Source organism: Solea senegalensis, linkage group LG11, assembly GCF_019176455.1.
Source record: "Solea senegalensis isolate Sse05_10M linkage group LG11, IFAPA_SoseM_1, whole genome shotgun sequence".
NCBI classification, from domain to species: Eukaryota; Metazoa; Chordata; class Actinopteri; order Pleuronectiformes; family Soleidae; genus Solea; species Solea senegalensis.
In genome coordinates this window covers 10382991-10404427 of record NC_058031.1, presented here as the reverse complement: position 1 = coordinate 10404427, position 21437 = coordinate 10382991, and the positions used below count along the sequence as shown (strand labels likewise).

The window sequence follows — 21437 nt, the reverse complement described above, 5'->3', positions numbered from 1 at the left end:
TGAGACACTGTCAAGTAGAGACAGTAGGAATCTTCATGACAGCATCATTTTTGATTGGAAGGAAACAAAGTTGCAAGGACACTCCTTTAGTAGGACATGAAGTAGGACACTTCCTCATGTTTTTACCACTGTAGAGGGTACTTTAGCGTGGGTCTTGTGACTCAAGAGGGCACTTTAGCAAGCAGCGTTTTTGTCCATTAGGGCAACAGTGAAGCCCACCCCTGTGCCCACTACACCACTGGATGGTGAGGTTATGTAGTTGTACTCTGAGTGTCTGAGGCCCAATATGCACACTGTAGATAGCAACAATGTACATGTTGTACATGTTTATTATGCATAACATTGTTCCTTTTTTCCTTTTTTACAAAAATAGACACAAAAGAAAGAGACACAAGTGGAATAATACATAATTCAAACTTTATATCATTAGATCATTTCTATATAGGAAGGAAAATTTACAAAATATACAAGATGTGCTCATTCAGCCATAATCAAACAAGCAAAACAGTGAGAAGACCAATCGAATAAGATCTCTCACCCAAAAATATCTCTCGTGTTTGTATGACAAACATTTTGGGCAGAGGAAGGGTGCATGTGGAGCAAATGCTGGTGATTTGAGGGATTGTGCTGGTTGGTTATACATCATCTGATAGCAAGACGTGAGACTACAGCTATCTGAGAATCCCGACCACCGTCTCCTTTGTAAAGCCCCCTTGGCAATGGCCAAACCCTAATCCAGTACAGGAAGGTCAAAACATTCTTCTTTACACTGAACTCATCTGTGTAATCCCTTGCATATATACCAGTTCAGTCATTGATACATAAACACTGGGGTGAAATAATATGTACAAAAATAAACAAAGGAATTATAAAGTCCAACATGCATGGAGCCTCGCCATCTGCTACTTGTGATAGAATTAATGCAGACAGATATTTTTTGTAAACTTCCATTGACCAATGATATCTGGAAGATTAGTCAAAAATAATAAAAGACAGAATGCAGCCCATTGTTTACAAGCGAAACATTGAAATAGTGCTCTCATTCCAGTGCTAATGTAGATGGCTTATTTGTGAAAGAGTGATACACAATTGTCTTAATATTTCTGGTTTTGCTTCATATTATATACAGGTTCCCTTTCCCTTAAACACAAACTGACTCACGGTCAATCATCACTAATGGTCCCTATGTAATAAACGTTGTACTTAGTGATAAACATATTTAATAACTGTCTACAATATGTCATCTTTCAGTTGCCGCTCAGTGATGACCTGTTGAAACTGTGTGACTTAAGGAATAAGCAAAAGTCAACTTGCTTTTATTATTAATTACTTTGGATATAAGGAGTGAATGCAGAAAGTGATCTGTCAAAAAGGATAATAGTAACTCTACACTATTTTTTATGGAATACTGTCTTTCAAGAGGTGTTATGGTTAATGTACACAAGGTTGTATGTTTATAAAACACTGCATGGTCCTCAGATTGCAAAATTCCTTGTTTATGTAATTTGCAGGAGGCTTGGAAGGTTATGTTAATGTTGTGTACTGTATACATTTGTGTAAAAAAAGTTTTTGTCTGTGTGTTCCATGAGCCTGCTCAAGGGTCAATGCGAAAGGCCAACAGTTTGTCAGAGTGTAAATTGTTGAGGGTGCGCAAGTCTGGCAGGCGCAGGAGGAGTTTTGGAAAGAGGGTGGTGTCGTCTGGACGACGTCGGTTGATCAGTGACCGCAGGGCACGAATCAGACCCTCCTGGAGCTGCTCCACAGCCCACGTATCTGAGATGCCAGAACGATCTGAGAACAGAGGATGCCAGGGTAAGTGGTTGACAGACACATGCAATTCATTATTACTATTATTAGTATCACAGTCCTCCCCCCAAACAGATGTATGAATTGTGCCCGTCTCACCTGCAGAGACCAGTACCACAGCCATGAAGAGGGCCATTTCATCTGGTTCTAGCCCCAGAGAGCCCAACTTCTCACTGAACTCGAACATTGCGTCCAGCAAGGAGCCCATGCCCAAACCTCGAAGGGTAGAGAGTGGGTAAGTTTGTCCATTAAGGAAGGTCACGGTACGTTCTTCAGCATTGAACAGGGTGCAGAACCTAACCATCAGGACCTAAACACACAAGTGGCATTGAAAACAATAGGAACATAAGACACATTTGAAATGCAATGACACATTTAGCATTTTATAATAGTAATATTACTTTAATAACCATTTGAAATATGCATCAGTACCTGGAAGGTGCCTGACTTGAGCAGCATAACTTGGTCTTGTTGACTAAGCTCTTGGAATCCTGGAATGCCCTTGGCAAACTCGACAACCTCCTTGACAGCAGGTGTGAAACACTGAGAGAACGATTCCCATATCTCCTGACTCGTACGCTCTGCTCCTGATACAGGGCATGCATTCAGAGGACAAGCCTAAAAGAAAGACAGACCAAGAATGAAAAATGGTTGATCAAACCAGATATGACAATGGAGTCTTAATCTCATCGACTAGATGCTTCCTGCACTTACCAGCACTTTAGCTCCTGGAGCTAATTTCCATGGGCAGGATGGCTGATTTGTGACACTTCCTGCATTGCAAAAATTATTATGACTGACTGAGGTGCTGCTCTGAAGTGCTGTTCCATTAAACTGGTCATGATTGTGATTTGCTGACACAAAGTATGTGTAGCGGTTGTTGTCCACACTGCGGAATGTAGGATGATTGTCATTAGAGGCAGCTGGGCTTAGGGTGGCACGGGCAACAGGGCAAGACTGACTCTGGGTGAAGTTGGGGTGAGATGAGACTTTGGCAAAAGTGGCATCCTGAGAGTAGAGAGAGGTGTTGTTGTTGTTATTGTTGGTGGTAGTAGTGGTGACGGTGGTTTTCTTGGCTACTCTCTCCTGGATGTTGCTGTTGCTGTTGGTGAAGATGTCACGGTACGCTCTGGAAATGGCACCAATGGCCTCTTTTGAGGTGTTATCTTCTATTTTGGGGAGCGTGTCTCTCACTGTAGTTGAGTCCATGTCCATGGCAGCCGACTCATTCAGGCTATTCATGTAGCTCTGCATCTCATCCAGAAGTCGCTGCTTCTCTCTCTTAGGGATGCGGCCAAAACGCACAGCTGTAACAGAGGACAGGGTGGACAGATGAGCCTCCAGCCTCTGTGGCAACATGGAGATTTACACTTGACATGTATTGCGCTTTATTTTTTCGACTTTTTCCTCTACCCTTTAAATAAATGTTATCAGTGTGTTTCAATGTTGCTTGGGAAGGCACAGGACTGCAAATGTAACCTTAGTTAAACATTTCCCTGTTAACATTTCCCCTCTTAAACACATGCGCATATCAGATGCTTGAACACCTCAAGTCTTGAATATTTTCAAGGAGAATCATATAAGTTGTGAGAGGAAAACTTTCTCCACTTAAATCCAGCCCCCCTTTCCCACAGTAACCATCAGCTGGAGAGGCTATTTATAGATCCCCTGCTACCATCTGCCTCATCCTCTCTCCTCTCTCCAGCCCTGTCTCCTTCCTCTCCCTCTCCCTCCCTGCATTTGTAAGTAGGGCAGTGGGGCAACATGATCGTGATGTCACTGGCACTGAGAGGTGGATCGTGAGAGGGGAGAAGGACCAAGAGTTGTGGGCTTCAAGTGCATACTTGTGTAGCAGTGAGTAAATTATAAGAACTGGCCTGTGAGACTGTGATAAATTGAAAGTGCATGCGTGCGTGTGTGTGTTTGTGCATGCAAGAGGGTTAGAGCAGGAAAGTTGGGGTGGTACAGCTTCAAAGACTTTTGCAAGTAAAGCACCAGATTTTTGCATGGCAGCATATTTGTAAAACAATGCACCATTATTTCCATGTCTCTCCATGTGATAAACGATCTATCTCTGCAGAGTCCCTTCATGGTGATGGTAATGACGTTAATTCCTATCATGCTGGTTAAAAGCTCTAAAGATTTTGTTCTGGTTAGAGAAAGAGTAGTACCATAATGCACCAAACAGATTCAAAGTCACATAAATGCTGGGTAGGAAATCAGGGTGTACTGTTTATTGTGGGCTGCTGGCAGTTGCATGTGGTTTTCCTGTTTTTGTCATGGTTGAAACTGAGCAAAAAGGGGTTTCTAGGTTGTGGTCTTTTATGCTTTTTTTTGAAAATCTCCTTCATGAGGGTCGACCTAACTGTTTCTTCTCTGATTGAGTTGCGTTTTGCCACCCTATTTTCTCCGTGCACCAGAAATGTCAAGCACACGTAGAAATAACACTAACCTCTTTACTAGATTAGGCAATGCAGGGCACTGCCGGGTGGAAACAAGCAGAAACCATGTTGAGAGGCAGAAGACAGGAAAACTACACCAAGTAGGTCATGATGTATCAGTACACTATAGGCCCAATTCTGCATTGTTTTTCTAGGTCAGCGCAGCTGTTATCTGAATCTGTGATCAGGTGATCAATCAATGTTCAACAATCAGAGCTTAAACTAGATAATGTTAGCGCCACACTAAACAAATTCTGTCACAGTGACCAAAACTTTTAACATTTTTTTTTACATCATCTTAATTGTTGCCCTACCCCTCATTAATTGCAATGAGATGTTCTATAGGCACATACAAGGTAATCAGGTTGACCCTGTTTCATTTTCCCAAAATAATTCCTGTGTTTGCTGCAGTTTTCCGGATGATAGATAGCTTTGGGGACTTCTGGGCTCCTCTTCTCATAAATCATTGTCTGAGGGTTGAGATGCAAGCGAGCTGAGGGAACATAGTGTGTACATGGAGGAGGAGGAGGAGGAGGGGCCGAAGTGAACAGGAGTTTATAGGTAACAGTATTGCAGTAAGATGCTGCAAAGGGCAAAAGAAAGACACTGAGAATCTTGGGTAGTGATGCAAGGCCAGATGGTAATCTTTAGCAGAGCAGTGACACAATAGAGGAAGGCAGGTGCAGGTCTACTGAGGGAGGGAGTCACTGAGCTACTGGCACGATGACCTCAAAAGACTTTCCGCATTACATTTTTCAAACAGACCTACATATCAGTACAGCACTTCTTTCCGCCTGCATATTTCCCCACCGCTTTGGCTAATCAGGGCACTGTGGTATTCTTACAGAAATGCATGAGGGTCTCTCTCATTAAAAATGTGTCAGGATGTCTCACCATCTCTCGACATGCCAACAGAGAGGCATTTCTTGAAACGGCAGTGCTGGCAACGGTTTCGGTTCATGCGCATGATCAGACAGTTCTCATTCTTCACACACATCTTGTAATTGATGTTTTGCTGGATGCTGCGTCGGAAAAAACCCTGAAACACACACATATGATGTGGAACTGGTTAATCAAATGCAACGCGTTGTTTAATCATTTTATGTTTTTTTTATTTATTGTGGGGCTTTTTTACCTTGCAACCCTCGCATGCATGCACTCCATAGTGGAAACCAGATGCGATGTCACCACAGACCTTGCAAAGCAGGACCATTCCACCAGTTTCTGAAGGAGCATGAAGATATAGTTAGAGAAGAAGCCACATCAATGATTAATCGTTAACCATACTGACTGTGAGGAAAACACTTACTGGTGAAAGTTCCTGGGATGCCGCATGGCCTCTTTCCAGCGATGGGGTGTGCATAGGTATGCTGTGGAGTGGCTGCTACTGAGGGGCCACTGTAGACATCTGGGAACTGGAATATCAGTTTGGAGGATGGGGTGGTGCCCCCCGATGTCCTCTGTTTCAGTGGCCCAATCTCCGTGAAAGTAACCTCCTCTGGAGATGAGGGCTGGGAGTGTGAAGAGGGCGACTGTGTCTGGTATCCGCTGGAGGGGCTGCCAGGGCTGGGACTGGCACTGCCTGAGGAGCCTGCATACAGGATGACCCCTCCAAATCCTGCAGATGAGAGAAGGATTGGACAGATTTCAGATTTTAAATCATAATTCAGGGTCAGGTGTGGCCTCTTAGCCCATTCAGTTGCATTTTTTTGCCCACTCTGTACGGGCTTTATACAATATTGAGAACCTATTGCCGAGGTTACATGTGACTATAGGACTCCGCTTTTATACTGAAACAGAGCAGAAGAGATCTAGTCAGAAAGCCTGTTTCCTTCTTGAATGTTGTGGTTGTAGACAATTTTCTTCTTATAACCTCTGGTCCTGATTCCATTTTCATTTCCAGTAAAGTGAAGCAAAAATCAAGAAGGAGATGGACGCTGCCAACAGCTCTGTCTATGAACCGCCCCTGATTTTGAGGGAGAATTATTCCTACATCCAACAACCTTGTGTTTTCAGCGCTTCAAGCTCCACCAAGAATGTTCCTGGACTATCCTTAGCAGTAGTAAAGTAACCCCTGAGCAGGGCCCTTTATGGGGCCAAAAGAAATACACAGTACTTTCATTTATATCCTAGTTTATGTGGTGGAAACACACTTAGTTGCTAAGGGAGGTCCCTATAGTTCTTGGTAGTAGTTTCTGCACCCAAATTTCTTCTCTGAAGATATTCCATCATTTCATTTTATTTTATCTTTATCTTAGTGACAGTTCCATCCTAATTTCCTATAGAAATCGTTCAGCTTCTCTACAAAGTTGTAGCCTATGTGATGTAATGTTGCACAACAGTCTCTGGGCAGCAGAGAGGAACTCGGAGGTTTTGCAGCGCCGTTGCCTCATCCTGAGTTTAATCGACGTAATGATGCGCTGAAGCGGATAAAGTGGGCGCTAAAAATACCGCTGGCAGCACAGCAACAAAGCAGTCAACGTCTTCCTGAGCGCTGATCCCTGCGTCATGTCATGTCAGTGCAGTATTTATAAATACAAGTACAGTATGGAATATGTTACTGTCCTTATAACTTTTTGCTTCACTCGCATCCTCTTCCTCTAACGCGCATTTCCAGTCATGCGTTGCGGATGAGGCTGAGACGCGATGGGTCTCACGTGTCTGTTGGGTCTGCTGCTGCTGCTGCTGCCTCCTCCGCTCCAATGATAGCCGCGCTCCCCCCGGCAGCGTGCCCAGCGCCAGCCAGCAGCACGACACCTGACCGCCGCCTCACATGCATGGACTGCTGACACGGTTACTGCCCGAACCAAGTCAGCCTCGTGTTGAATACACAACAACCTGAAGTCGGACTATTGTGTTTATAAACACTGACTGAGCGAGAAGCTCCCCAGGCATGAGGTGACATTAACTTACAACTTTACATGCAAACTAAAACATCCAAATTATACAGAAACCTATATGGGTCCTCTTTAAAACTTTGCTCGTGACTGACTTGCACGTGTAGCCGACAAAATGTCAACGTGCCTATGTTTTCCATCATCCACAATTCATGATAATGTTCAGTTGTTAGAACAACCCAGCCCTGTTGTGGAAATCATGCATAATAAGTGTGACAGGCTTGTCCCTGCAGTCGCTATGTGTTGCCCTTTGCCGCACAAGGTATTTGTTTAGCTCAAATGTTTGGATAATCCCTCCACCAGCACGTGTCCATGGATTTGTTGACTCATGCCAGAGCCACAGACTGTAGCCAGAGCCTCACCTCTTCTTGAGTTTACATGAAGACAGCTGTGGCCTAGCCCTGACTCCACCCAAACACATTGCATGTCCACCTGAAGACTCACATGTAGTTTATCAATGAACCCTAGAGTCATAGTGTTGTAAACAGTGTCAATAAACTTTTTTTTTTTACAGTCTGCATTCCAGTAGGCTTGTGATGGGCGGGGACCAGAACAATCAACAATTTTAGTCATAGTAGAAACATTAACTTAGATGGCATTCTACAGTGATAAAGTTTTCTGTATCATCACAGGCTGTTATTACTGTACAATCATCTCATTGGTTGGCAGCATTACTCTTTATATTCCAATGTTGGCAGCAGGGCCGGCCCAAGCCTCTAAGTCCATGAGCCAAAACTGGTTGTATCAACTGTGTTGCTCTGACAAAGAATAGCATTAAACCAGCTGAATTTGCCTTTATGCAGAATGAATTCAATCTATAGCAGCACTTATGTGCAGTTGCATGCATGTGTTTCACTCTTGGGTGCAACAGAACCCAAGTGACAGGTACACATGAGAAAATGTATCGCATGCGCCACTCGCACACACACAGCTGTAGCTGGAACTTGTGAGGGTCTCAGGGTTTGTGTGGAATACATGATGCATGTGATCGTGAGCATGAGGCACTGCACCCAGCTCTTTTTTAAAAAAGGAAAATGCCTTGTATTTTCATGACAAGTATAAAAAAAATGTTAATTATGGTGGGGCAATTTAAAGTATATGGAAAAGACGCTTAACCTCAATTTGCTCCTGATGACTGTAAGGCAGTGTGTGAATGGGTATGAAAGATTGAGAAAAAGTGCCGCATATGTGCTGTATTATTATGAGTGTGAATGGCAAAACTGTAGTGTAAAGCAGCTTTGAGTGGTCATCCAGATGAGAAGAGTTCTATTATGAAACATTTCTTGTCAGTGATTTTTTGATTTTTTTTCTATAGGCGATACCTGGATTGGTATAAGGCAACATTAGTATCACGGTACCATCCTGACACAGTGGTGTTACACTAAATTTCACATAATTTTTCTCATGGTTTTTATCACACTCAGTGGGATTTCCCATGCAGGCAATCAGGCTTTCTGTGCACTGTCACAGTGTGCACATGGCAGTTAAAATTTAGGTCACTGCAGACAGCATTGATTAAGAAGTCAGTCAGTCCTCTGTGCCCATTTTATGCTTAGCCTACCCGTGCAAGAACTAATCTGCCTGGGACTGCAGGCAGAGAAACGTGAGCAGTTCACAGGCAGCTCTCCTCTCCTCTCTCTCTCTTTTTATAATCTTTCATTTTCACTGGTACTCGCCTAATAATACACCACAAACATGCATGGCCATACAGATCAGAGGAACATAGCGCTTGTGTGCCTCTTAGCGTCCTGCAGAGCAATAGGGTGTTTATTATGCTGCCAGAGAAAAATAAGTGGGAGTTACTGTGTGCCATTGAACACATCCAGTCTGCCTGCATGTGCCACATGAGTCTTTGCAGTAGACTTCATTAACTCTGACTACTGACTGTAAGTAGGTCAATATCACAGGAACTTGATAGAACTCCATCTACGTGCCTCTTAGTGTCTTCTTCTCCCACATTCCAGCTATATAATTTATATAACACCAGATTTTATTTTCAAACCTATAGTCTGATACCCTGGCTGTTATGGGATGAAGTGACACAATACTCAGTATCAGTATTGGTGCAATGTTGATCAAAATAACTGGATTAAACGTTGGAAAATGTAACTGCATCCACACAAATGTGATGCTTAGTAGTTTAAACAATGTAAAACAACTCTACCAGGCTAATATCAGATACACAAGGTTGTGCTATGAGTCGTTAGTTGTGGCTGGACATATTGAAATCATCGATTTCACAGGACTGACACTGTCTTTGGCGGAGTCAAAGTGTGGGGACTGACTGTCCACGTCTTTGTAATCTGCTGGTATCAGTTTCTGCAGCAGATCAGAGGGGGAATGATATGTTTGACAGTGGAGTCACGTTCCAGCTCAAACACACACTAAGCGGATCTGCAACCTGAACCCAGCGATTGTGAGTTGGGGACAGATGTTACTGAGTCCGAACTGACTGAGCATCAGCCAAACTGCAATCTGTGATTCAGTATGTGTGTGTGTGTGTGTGTGTGGGGGGGGGGTGGTGGCAACAGGCGCATGAGGCGTGGAAACGTGACGAGAGAAAGGGAGGCACAAGTTTATACATGGAATCGCTGACCCACTGACCAAGCTCACCCCCACCACCACCACCACCACTGCAGGCAGCATCAGCACAGTTGCGTCCGTGAGAACAGGGGAAGCAGCGGAGGAGGGAGGAAGGGAGGGAGGGCGGCGTGAGGGGCGGGTGTCTCATGTGTCGCACGCGGCTTTGCGAGGGAAGACACGTGAGGAGGCTTTTGATGGAGCTTTCAGTGGGAAGAACTAGACGTGAAGCTGATGAGCCTCCAGTCAACAGTCACAGCTCGCTACACCCGTCGGCCAGGGGAGCTTAAAAGCGAAGAGCCAAATTAACCAGCGCATCGTCATCGTCACCATCATCAGCTGCTGCAGCAGCAACGCGTGCGCTGTCAGCTAGACGTTGCACGTGGTGAACTTTATGTGTCAACATGTGGCCTTAACACCCGAGTTTTCATCATGAAGAAATGCATAAAATGATGAGATTCGTCCATTACAGCGTAATCCCAGATTACCATTAGCTAAATGTATTATGTGGTCTCTCAAAGTCGTTTTTTAGTAATGATGAATACATAACTGAAACATAATACTGAAACATAATTAAGAATTATAAAAATCATCACATGCACAGTATTCACATGCTTATGAACTGTGCAAACACAGGGACAGTAGGGATACATGTCCTCATTAAACCATCAGTTGACAGTGTACTTCAACCATTATAGTGCTACTGAGCAAACTGACTCCAGAGTTACTGTGCAGCTAACCTTGGATAAGTTCTGGGTTGGTTTCATTTAAATGTTGATTCCGGCAAAGATTCCATAATACATGTTTGAAGATCCATTGTTCAAATATTATTCTTCCATAACAAAATGGCATATTAGACATACAACATACCAAGCCCTTCAACCCAATCATCTCTGTACATGAACTCTCACACAGCCAGCATGTATAACCTTTACCATATTTTAATCATAACTGATTTATACCTCAAGTATAGGACCTCTGAAAATATGTTGCGTGACCTGTAGTCCGGTCCTGACAAGGTCAGTGTTAATACTAGAAAAACATCCGAAAGAGAGAAGAAACACATGCAAAGCTACTTTTTTTTAAGACTGGCACTGACTAACCAAAGCCTTAACCCTTAATCTTAACCAGATAAGGGGTTTGGTATTAAGGCCTAAACTTAACCAATTCCTTAGAAATTAGGTTCTGCTTATAGGACCAGGTTTTTGTCTCCATTTGGACAACTGGTCCTGACAAGGCCAGTGTTTATGCCAGAAAATGTCCTAAATAGTCACACACACACACAATCTCACTTTATCCCTTGGACTTTATGAGCCCAACAGTGCAGCTCTACAGCAGCCATATTTTATACCAGGTTGTTATGAAGTTTATGAGCTTTGTTTGGATCACTCACAAGTCTTGTGCATTCCAATAACAACGTGAAGATATTAAAGGGCACTGACCCAAGTTCAAGGTGGTCACTTATGAGAGGAAGAAATAAAATGACAGAACACTTATGGGACGTTAAATGGTGCGGTCATTTAAATAAAATGGCAAAATAAACACCAACGCTTTTTACAACAAATATTTTATCGTCTAATACTACAGCTGTTATCTTGCACCCTGAACTGTCCTGCTTGCTGGTGACAAAGCCTGGCCCACTTATGTTAATGTAAATAAGAATGAGTGGGTTGAGTGTGGCTTTCAAGAGCACTGGGTGCGCCCTCACCTGTGCTGGAACGTGACCGTGGCTGTTGTAAATGACTCAGGAAACCACTTAAGCATGTTCTTCGTTGGCTGACCTCGAGGAAACGCTGCCTAATACCACTTAACAGAGGGACTTGCGTTTATCAACTTTTGTACCGCAGAGAATGAGATGACCTTGATACTAAACAACAAACAAACAAACAAACACGTCAAATGCACCCGAAGTTCCCTTTCCTCCTGTGAAATGACGCAGACTGAGCGCGCAGTCAAAGTCGCGGCTGTGACACAGTGACAGACCGTGGACTGTGGCTCCACGTGAGTTTGTTTTCATGAAGAGAAACAGGAAGGGCTCTGCCTCACTACCGTTCGCTGTGGAGCTGCAGCTCAGGCTTCGCGTAAAGACTTTGTTACAGTTGCACTTATACTGATGGTAGACACAACTTTAAGTAAATGTAAAAAAATGTGCACGTAAATCTCAGCTCAGTATTATTCCAAAACTCGCTCTAGTGCATGTCATAAAAAAACACAAACTCATGCAACTGCAAACCCAGTGTAGTAGATGATCAATTAAATAAGAAAACCCCCAGGTTGAGACTTATTATGTGCTGGTAATTGAAGGCTAAGAACTAATTAAAGTCAGTCAGCCTTTTACATGAATCATAGACCCGTTAATCGAGTCTGATTCACAAGACAAAATCAGCATTACTATTATAATGGAGTTGTAATTATTACGAGAGCTAAACAATATAATCCCTTTCATATAAAGGTTGACATAGTGTTTAAAAGAGTCTTACCTGGGCTGTTATCCATGGTTCTTGTTGTTGTTAACTTTAAATAAACTGGAAGAGTGTCACTAGACTGGAGCAAACGTCTTGTGAAGACAGAGGAGAAAGTCAAGAAATGGCTTTTCGTCAATAAACACCTGCTCCATGGAGCGCAAAGAGGCTCAGCAGCAATGGAAACGCGTCCAGTGCGCGTAAAGTTCTTCCTCAGTGAATAGCAGGCAGCTGTTTGCTGTTCGAGCTCGCTTCTCTTGTGGTGTGGTCTGGTGAGTGAGTGAGACACCTGAATGTCTTCTGCGCTATGGATAATGTGCGCGAGCGAGTGTGATGTTGCACGAGCGAAGATAACGCGATTCTCATGGATTCCAAGAAAGTAGAGTCAGCATATCCATGAACGGGGTGTCGGGCACGACACGCACACACCCACTGATACAGACTCCCGCATCAATCACGTTTGCAGGTGAGTGTAGGAAATGTGACCGCCTTTCCGCTCGCTCCAACTTGTCTCGTGTGTGTTTGTGTGGGATTTGGCTCACACTTAGTGTCTCGCGGAGTGTCTTTTCTCTCTCTCCCTCTCTCTCCTTCACGCGCGTTAGTGCGTTTTCATTGGTGTGGGGGGCGGGGAGTAGCTGAGGGAGAGTTTGATGAGCTTATTCCGCCGTGGTATGCGCTCGTGTGTTCAGTAAAGCCAAGCTGCATGTGAGCTGTGCATGTGCCGAGGGGAGCGCTGCCCTACTGATACACATTTTATGCAAAGTACGGAGCGTGTGGCGCGGAGGGGATGAGGGACTGGGTGAATGAAGCACATGGACAATAGGCGTGGCTCAGCGTGACTGTCCGCTCCCTGACAAGTGGAGTGGAGAGGGTAAACGCTGAGACACGCCAATCGCCGTGTTGTAGGCTAAGTGTCAAGTTTAAAAGCCATGTGCCAAAGGAAACTGCAGATACACTATATCTACATCTGTGACACTCAAACGTTCAACACTGCAATACCGTGACGTAAGAGACTGTTGCTGGATGTCAGATGATTAGACACACCTGAAAGCCTGTTCTCTGTTTTGTTTAAGTTCACAATGCAAATTCAACAAGTTTAACATTTAAGCACAACAAAGCGCCCCCCAATGGCAAGTCATGGCATGGTCATTTGAAATAGGATCTTTTCATTCTTTACACCACATTATTCTACCTGTAAAACAGATATTCACCTTGATACATAGTCAACGTTATAACAGGAACAGCAACACATTTTGCCTTTATTTTTTTATGAACTTTTATGAAACATTCTCCTAAGTTTAACAGTTTACCTGTAATTTGTGTTGAACTTTGAAAATAAATGTTCTTTCTTTCTTTTCAATGCAATCACACAATATGTTATTGCAGAGGTAATCACTAATAAACAGATACTATTTTAATAATAAATAATAAAGAGTTTGTTTACCATCTCACTAATACACATTGTAATGGTTTTAGCCCAAAAACAGAACACAATCATAATTATTGTTACATTATTTATAGAGCCTATTTTAAAAAAATATGTTTATTGATTCATTATTCATAAATACATGTTGTTTTGGTGACTCACTTAACTGCGTTACTTGTGTATTTATTCTATTTGTTGTTTGTTTATTACAGTTTCCATTTCACCTCCTCACTGACACACCGTCCTGCAGCGCTCCCCTGCGCCACAAGGGGGAGTCACAGCGTCATAAATCTCCACGCGCGGCGGCTCCTCATCGACGCCCCTCACTCACTCAGCTGCCGCCGGGACACGGTGACGGATTGACAACAGGCGAAGGTAAATCTGACAAATGACTGGAATGGCCTCTGAATCCCGAGTCCCACTGTCTCTGTCGTGACAGACTGATGTCCCGCTGCAGTGGAGGACGTCTCTGAACTCTTGTCCACGACTTTGTTTTGTCTCCTTCACAGAAAGAAAACAAGAAAACTTTCGCCGTGCGTGCGCTTGTGTCATCCTCCCTGTGTCTGTGCTTCACACTGGAAGTGGGAGGCATGAGCTGAGAGACATTCTCTGCGAACAAGGTAGGACTGTGTACTTTACTAAAGTCATCCCCCGTCGTGATTAATCGGGTGTGTCTAAGAATAAACGGAGCTCAAGCTGGGTGTGTATTAACAGTGTTCATGTGTGCGTGTGTGTGTGTATTCGTCACGAGGACACGTCATGGCAGGGCATGAGATAATTACAGGCTGCTCAAACAGTTTGGGGACTGAGTAGAACAGCAGTCACTGCCAACATACACACCTGTAAAGCACTGCTTCGCCTCAGGCTGAAAAGACAAGTCTTCATCACTGACTGTCTGCCTGTGTCTTTATGGCTCCCCCCTCCTCCTCTTCCTCCTCCTCCCCTCTCCCTCTTTACTCCCCCTTTCACAAACTCATATTGAATGTGTACTTTATAAGGATGATGCCAGCTCAGTGCTGTGTAATTGCTATGATACATGTCCTTATACAGGCAGATAACTAAGGAGGAAATTGAAAATAAAATTATGATACTTCCTTTTTTAGTTGTACAATTAATAACCTATTTGTATGATTTGTCATTTCTCTTTACCGCAGAATGAGCTTTTTGCGTTTATAGTGTTGGGTCAGCCCTACAGAGGCCGCCATTTTGGACCACAATGAACAAACTGACTGATTTTTGGTGCTAACTGTGGGCTAAACCACACTCACTCACTCGCCATCTTCCTCTTCCGCTTTACCCTCCACATGAGGGGGCGCTGGTGCCAATCTGACATAAAGTTAAAAGGCAGGGTACACCCTGGACAGATTGCCGGCCGTCCATCACAGGGCCAACAAACAACCACCCACTCTCACTCTCACACCTACGGTCAATATAGAGTGTCCAATGTGTCGTGTTTTTGGACTGTGGGAGGAAAAACACCACACACAGGCAAGGCTAAACCACATGTTGATCATTTTTAGACCCTGTACCTTTAAGAAAAGCTCCCATAGTAACAATAACAATCCATGTGAGAGTAGTGGACGAAGGGGAACCACTGTCAAGAATAATTTCAATACATATTGATATAGCCCTTCAAAGACTTCTTATCATATCACACCATGAAATATTACAATATTCGACTGTATTGATATTTTCCCCTATACAGTTTATGTTTAGCAAAGCAAATGAGTGAAGAAGGCAGATAGTATTAGACAGTGGGATCAGCCTCATGATCAACAGAGATAAATAGAGACAAAGAAAAAAGAAAAACAGCTCCAGAAAACACAGACGCTGTATTTAAAGTCAACATAATAAACACACTGTACATTATATACATATTTATACACTAACCTATCACGCCAGCCAGCGAAAGCAAATGAAAAACGTTGTTATTTTTTCATGTTTCCTGTAGAGTATTTAGTGCCCAGCTTTCTCACAAGGGCAGTTTTATGTGCGAGGATGGAGGCATGGAAAAGAAGACCTTTCCTTTTGAGCTCACAGATTTGCAGTAATTACTGAATCACTTCCATATGTGGCTCTCTGGCTGCCTTCTCGCTGCCCCCACCACCCTTCTCTTCCCCAGTATTCTCTCTCCTTCTTTCTCTCCTTTTTCATTTGCATTCTCCACTATTACTCTTTTTCTCCCCCCTCTTTTTTTTCAGCTTTTATTTTTTTTGGCTTCCCCGCATGCACTCAGAGCAATCTTTTTTTTTTTCAAAACCACAGCTTAAACAAAGTTTATGATAATCAGAACATCCTGGCATTTTTGGCAAACAGTTTTGCTCTTTGGTGATTCAATTAGACGACTCTTGCCAGAAAAAAAGAAAAAAGGGGAACTTCTGTGCAAGTAAGTGAGAGAGAAGAGAGACATGGACGGGAGAGGGGAAATGTTGAAGAATACGGAAATATAAAAAGAAGAAAGAAAAAGAGCTGGGTGAAGAATTCGAGAAGCAGGAATGGAGCGTGAAGGAGGGAGAGGTGGAACAGAAAATGAGGCAGAGAGAGGGAGGGAGTAATGCTTTCTGACAGAGGTGGGTTCAAGATGGGTTCATGGTGACATCATGGCTGATTTTTTGAGGAAAGTATAGACAGGAGAGCCGTTCACCTTTCATTGGACACACATTTTGGGTTGGAGAGCTCATGTGCTGGCACACACGCTGGTAGCTGTGTTGACAACTCTGAACGCAACCCAAGATATGCACAAAACCCCTTATATATACACACATACATACACACACTATCTCTCCCTCTCCCCTTCTGTTTTTCCCTTAATTTCTATGGCAGTAAAAAGTTCTTGGCTCTCTGTCTCTCTTTCAAGCTTTGTGCTCATTTGTTTTTGTTAGAGCAGCACATAGTGGTAAATGCCCATTGGTCCCGAACGCACACATTTCTCCTCTGCCATGAGTAAGTCATTTTCCTGTGTGTCGTATTCCTCCGTGTATGTTTTTACTTCAAGGTGGCTGGACTCTAAATGAGCGCACTTCGCCAGATGGGATGAATGAGCGCCTTCATTTCACAGGATGTGTGTTTAAGTCTGTAACCAAGAAAGTGCGAGCGAGTGTATATTTGTGTGTTGTGCGTGTTAATGAATGTGTTGCCGCGTGACTCTGGAGTGTGTGGGGCGTGTGGGAGCGTGCGGGAGCGTGCGCTTCGCCCCGCGTCCCTTTGCCTGTCTCAGTGCGGCACCAAACTGCACATGACATCAATCTGAACGCGGGGGAAATAGTGATCTCATTACAGGCGTCTTGTTACTGATTAAAACCTGCCGCCACAGGCACCCGAACTCTGCGCCCCTTCTCACCCCACACACCCACACACACACACACTCTTTGACAATCCATCCATCTCTCCATCTCACACTCCGCTTTTCTCCCCTCTTCTTTCACACATTTGTGATTCCCCGCACCAGTGGCCCTCTCGCCTTCTAACCCAATCTTTCCTCCTCCTCACTTAGTCTCTCTTTAATCCTTCCTCCCCTTCTTCCTTCTTTTCTGCCATTGCTCCTTTTTGCTCTGCCAGCGAGCCGCAGGCTTCTACTCCGTAGCTCCGTGAATGCAAATACAGTTGCGGCTAAAGTGGAAACACACGACTGGGTATGATGTTGTCATGAATATTTCATGTCTTCATAAACACACCCAGAGAAGCCGAGCAATGCCTGTGTTTGCCGGGTGACTTCCTGTGAGGAATAGCCTCGCTGTGTTCCACTTTTTGTCAGAGTGCACTGTGTGTTAGGATTGATGTCAGGGCAGCGTGTTATGATGTCACACGCTGAAGTTAATGATACGAGAACGGTGGGGGCCATAGGCCATGTTTCCAGTGGTGCCCAGAGAGGGAGATAGCACCCTGATCTGTCTTCATTATCCCCCACTCTACAGCCTCCCAGACACAATGATCATAAATCTCTGCTTGGAGCACACTTCACTGACACTGAAACACAAACACTAGTAACCTCTGACCTCCTCGCTGCTACTGCCTACACACACTCATCCATGCACACAGACACAAGCATGCGTACACACATATTCGGAATTGTGCACGTACGCATACTCAAAGCCTAAACAAACCCCCTGCTCAAGCTCACTGTAATAACTTAATAAAGAGCGCAGCATGCTCTGCACATTGACACTCACACGACCACCTTCATGTACTTGACTGCACAAGCTCATGCTTTCCCCTCAGACTCGTAGCAGCACTCTAACTTGAAATTCACACTTTCAGATTTTCAGTGTCTTTTGGCTGAGCTTATCGTCTTGTTTCATATTACTCAATTGCTGATTTAGTACTGCTACATAAACAGTGGAGGGATTTCTATTAGTCTTAGTGGCCTCATACGCGACGCGTAAATCAAATGTAAACGAGATAAGGATCGGTGGAAGTGCTGTTTTGCAGTATAGCTGAGATCTGTGCTTCCTGAATATAAAGTTTCTACCAAAAAGGCAAAAGTGCCTCTCCCTGCTTATCCATTCCTTTGACTCGATTACGTTCTGGCATATCCGCATCAAAAAATGTATGAACGAACATTTCAGTAAGCCACTGTTGACCATGTGTGCTTGAAAAGATTGGAAACACATTTTTTTTTTCTTTTTTTTACGTTATTATGATAGCTTGACTTTGTCCTGGAGACACTTTGGGGTCAGTGCATTTGAGCATGAGATCTCTGCCTGTATCAGGTCAATTACAGGAGTTTACAAACACCGTAAGCAGCAGTTATAGCTTGTCTTAACTGTGTCTGGGAAGACTGAGAGGAAGGAAAGTTCCACACGCTGCATCGGTTGGAAATTCTGCTTCAGACTGAGATGTAGGAGAGTGAAGTGATGCATGGCCAATATGCCTGAAGGGCACGGTTTTTAGATGACGTTTTAAAATAAGTAATGCATGTATAAATTGGTTTTGCTGCTCTTGATTGGTTTAGACACACATAAGACGTTGTGCTTTGACAGGAAAGAAGTACACATTTGTTTGTACAGGGACATTTATGTGGTTTTTTTCCCCCGTCTGTCTAATGTTCTGTGCCCTGCTGAAGAGGCAAAAAGTGCCCGTTGAGGTGCCCACTGAGGTGTGCCTTCTCCTCCCAGTTCTGAGGTTTGCCTGGCTTCTCATAACCAAAACAGCATGAGAAACATAACATTCAGAGAAAAAAAAAACAGGGCACACACCCAGAACCACAAACACATAAACACAGATCTGAAACACGTGATCTCATATGGAGTGAGGGGTACGTTCAGGGGCACACCCAACTCTGCTGCAGCTTTCGCCGCGCAGCTCTGGCATCTCACATGGGACGTCTCTGCAGCTGATGTGCTACTACTAGTTTCATTTCTGAAACCAAGAGGGGATTTTGCTTCAGAGAATCTGTTCATCTTTAATAATCTGTACTTTTGGAAAAGAAAAAAAAAAAAAAAAAAAAAAATGACTTCCAAATGCCAGTAATTGGCAGGAAGTTGACATATGTTTTGTTTCTCCAAAAATGTAAGCACTGAATGGCAAATTCTGATTTTCATTTATCATGAAAATTAGAGCAGAATGTCTTTGTCATTTGTGTCCAAAACTTTAATTAGTTTCAAAAGGATCCTTATACTGTCTGTCCCTTCAGCGATCTTAGCATTAGCAATGGTTATTGTGGTCGTGATTTATTATCAGGGCTGTGGGAAAATTGTCACAGAAACGTTGTGAGCAATAAAACACGGAGCCAAACACAAACACACGAGTTGTTCAAAAACAGCACACCTGCATTACATGTCAGTGTGGCGCTGAAGTCCATTTATGTTTATTCCATATGTCAATCACGGCAGGTTTAAATAACAAGGTGAAATCGCTCGGATGTTCTTGGAAGACGAAGAAGAAACCTGTTGGCGTGCTCGCTGTGAAATCAAAACAGTAAAATGTGTTGTTGAGGATACTCAAACATCCTGTCGTATCAAACTGAGAACTTATTGATCAAACACCGATGAGCTCACGTGTCGTCACGGCTCTGCATTTCAACATGCACAAACAGTTTGAAGGTAAACCCACTCCTAAGCCAAGAGAAAAAAGAATTCACCCGAGAGACAAAAAAAAGGGAGAGAGCGAGAGAGAGGGAGAGAATTAAAAACAGAAACCAAAGCTCTCTGGGCCTTTTTCTTCCCTCCAGGCATTTTGTGGCATGTGAAAAAATGTGCTGTATATTTGAAGTGTCGAGTCACGTGACAGAGGAAGGCTTTATGAATCAGAAAGTATAATTATTTCTTGAGTGTGTGAGTGAGAGAGGGTGAGTATGTGCCTGTCTTTGGGGAGTGAAAGAGTGATTTTAAGAGACTGGAGAGGGGAGGAGGAGAGTGCAAGAGAAGGAGGGAGGGAGGGAGGGAGGGAGGGAGAGAGACGGAGACTCATTGCTGTGCTGTCGTTGCTGTCAGAAGGACTCTGATGAACGTACACACATCTTTTCTCCCTCTCCTTGGCTAGCTGCGCTCATCAGACCTTCAAGTAGTCGATCTGTCCAACTGAACGAGAGCCGGTGAGTCATTTATACTCGGTTTGGGAAGTTTAAAACCAGCAACTTATGCCGTTGTTTATCTTCCTTCATCCTGTTCACTCTCTGTTAACAAGGAGAAAGAAAGAAAGAAAGAAAGAAAGAAAGTGTGAGAGAGAGAGAGAGAGAGAGAGACTATGCTTTTTTGGAAAGAGGTCGACAGTTTTAATTGAAGACAGAGACTTGCGTGTGCAGGTCAGTTTAGTGGCTGTGAGACGGTTAATCATTGTTTTCATGAAAAATAAGCAGATTTCAGTCTAAACACTAAAAGGCACATTTGAGTGTTTTAATGGTTATTTGTTACTTCTTATAAATGTGACATACTTGAACTCACGCGAGTGTGTTTGTGTGCACATATGTGCTTATTAATGAATGTTACCCAGTGCCTGTGGAGCGCTTTATTATTAGCATATGTCTATTAGAGTGTGCTAGTACGTTTGCTGGCTTGCATGTGTTTGATGTGTATGAATGTGTATTCACCAGAGGAGTCGCCATACCTTGACCTGTGTGTTTTGTTTTTATGAACATTTGGAATAGAGCAGCGTTGTTTTCCACATTTTAAAGAGCTGAGGCTAATTCCTGTGGAGTGAGGTGTGTCGGCAGCTCTGGTCTTAGTTTACATGGACGTTTATTCATTGCGTTCCCATAGTTAGCAGCAACACGCCAGTGAACATTACTTATTGATGTGTGGCATATGTGCTAGGTTAACAGGTTCCACTTGTTAACAACCATGTGTGCCACATTCCATTTGGTGCTTTGTGATTTTGGATATCAGATAAAGATCAGGCACCGAGTCCTCACTGCTTTGGTTTATTGCTCCTGTAGTTACTAGTGTGTAGGTGAGGCACTGGAGCTGGGCTGCCATGGCTTTGCACCTGCCGTCCACTGTTTTATTTCCCCTGGTGGACTTATGGCATAAGTGTGAAGGACAGTTTGCGAGTGAATTACTGAAAGAGACACCCACACAGCAGAGTGAGCTATTCCTCCTTGAAGGCCACTGATGTCTGTATAGACCTCCACTGTCATCTGGTCCATCAGTTTGACACAGAGATGGTGACATCTGGAGTGGAAGATACAAAGCCCGTCCCCTCCATCAGCGCACCACCCTTGGGTCTTATGCGAGGACAGGTTGTCCGTACAGAGTAGTTTTCCTCTCCATGATGTGCCGTCGTAGCATTCTTGCTTGTCTTCAGTGTTAGTTTGGAATCATTTATGATTTGTTATATGCTCCAGATGTGCGCGTATCATTACTCATGATCCCCGTATTGTGATCATGAG

General features: G+C 43.7%; 2 protein-coding genes across 4 annotated transcripts in view; one reads left to right on the top strand and one right to left on the bottom strand.

The window, feature by feature from the left end:
- Nucleotides 1–395: 395 nt before the first annotated feature.
- On the bottom strand, nt 396–12730 carry nr1d4a (nuclear receptor subfamily 1, group D, member 4a). Its single transcript, XM_044037226.1, has 8 exons — nt 12205–12730; nt 5557–5865; nt 5383–5471; nt 5142–5286; nt 2521–3113; nt 2239–2424; nt 1906–2116; nt 396–1791 (listed from the first exon to the last, which is right to left on the bottom strand). The coding sequence occupies exons 1-8, from the start codon at nt 12218–12220 to the stop codon at nt 1595–1597; spliced, it is 1746 nt and encodes a 581-aa protein (XP_043893161.1). The 5' UTR covers nt 12221–12730; the 3' UTR covers nt 396–1594.
- A 1187-nt stretch (nt 12731–13917) lies between these two features.
- The window catches only part of rarga (retinoic acid receptor gamma a), a 45416-nt gene continuing 37896 nt past the window's right edge, over nt 13918–21437 (top strand). Inside the window, exons 1-2 of one of the 3 annotated variants that reach the window (XM_044039404.1) lie at nt 13918–13987; nt 14122–14232. The gene's annotated coding sequence lies outside the window, so the exon portion shown is untranslated. Of the gene's footprint in view, nt 13988–14111; nt 14233–20009; nt 20145–21437 lie in introns of those variants that run through there. The other 2 variants (XM_044039406.1, XM_044039405.1) reach the window with 2 other exon arrangements.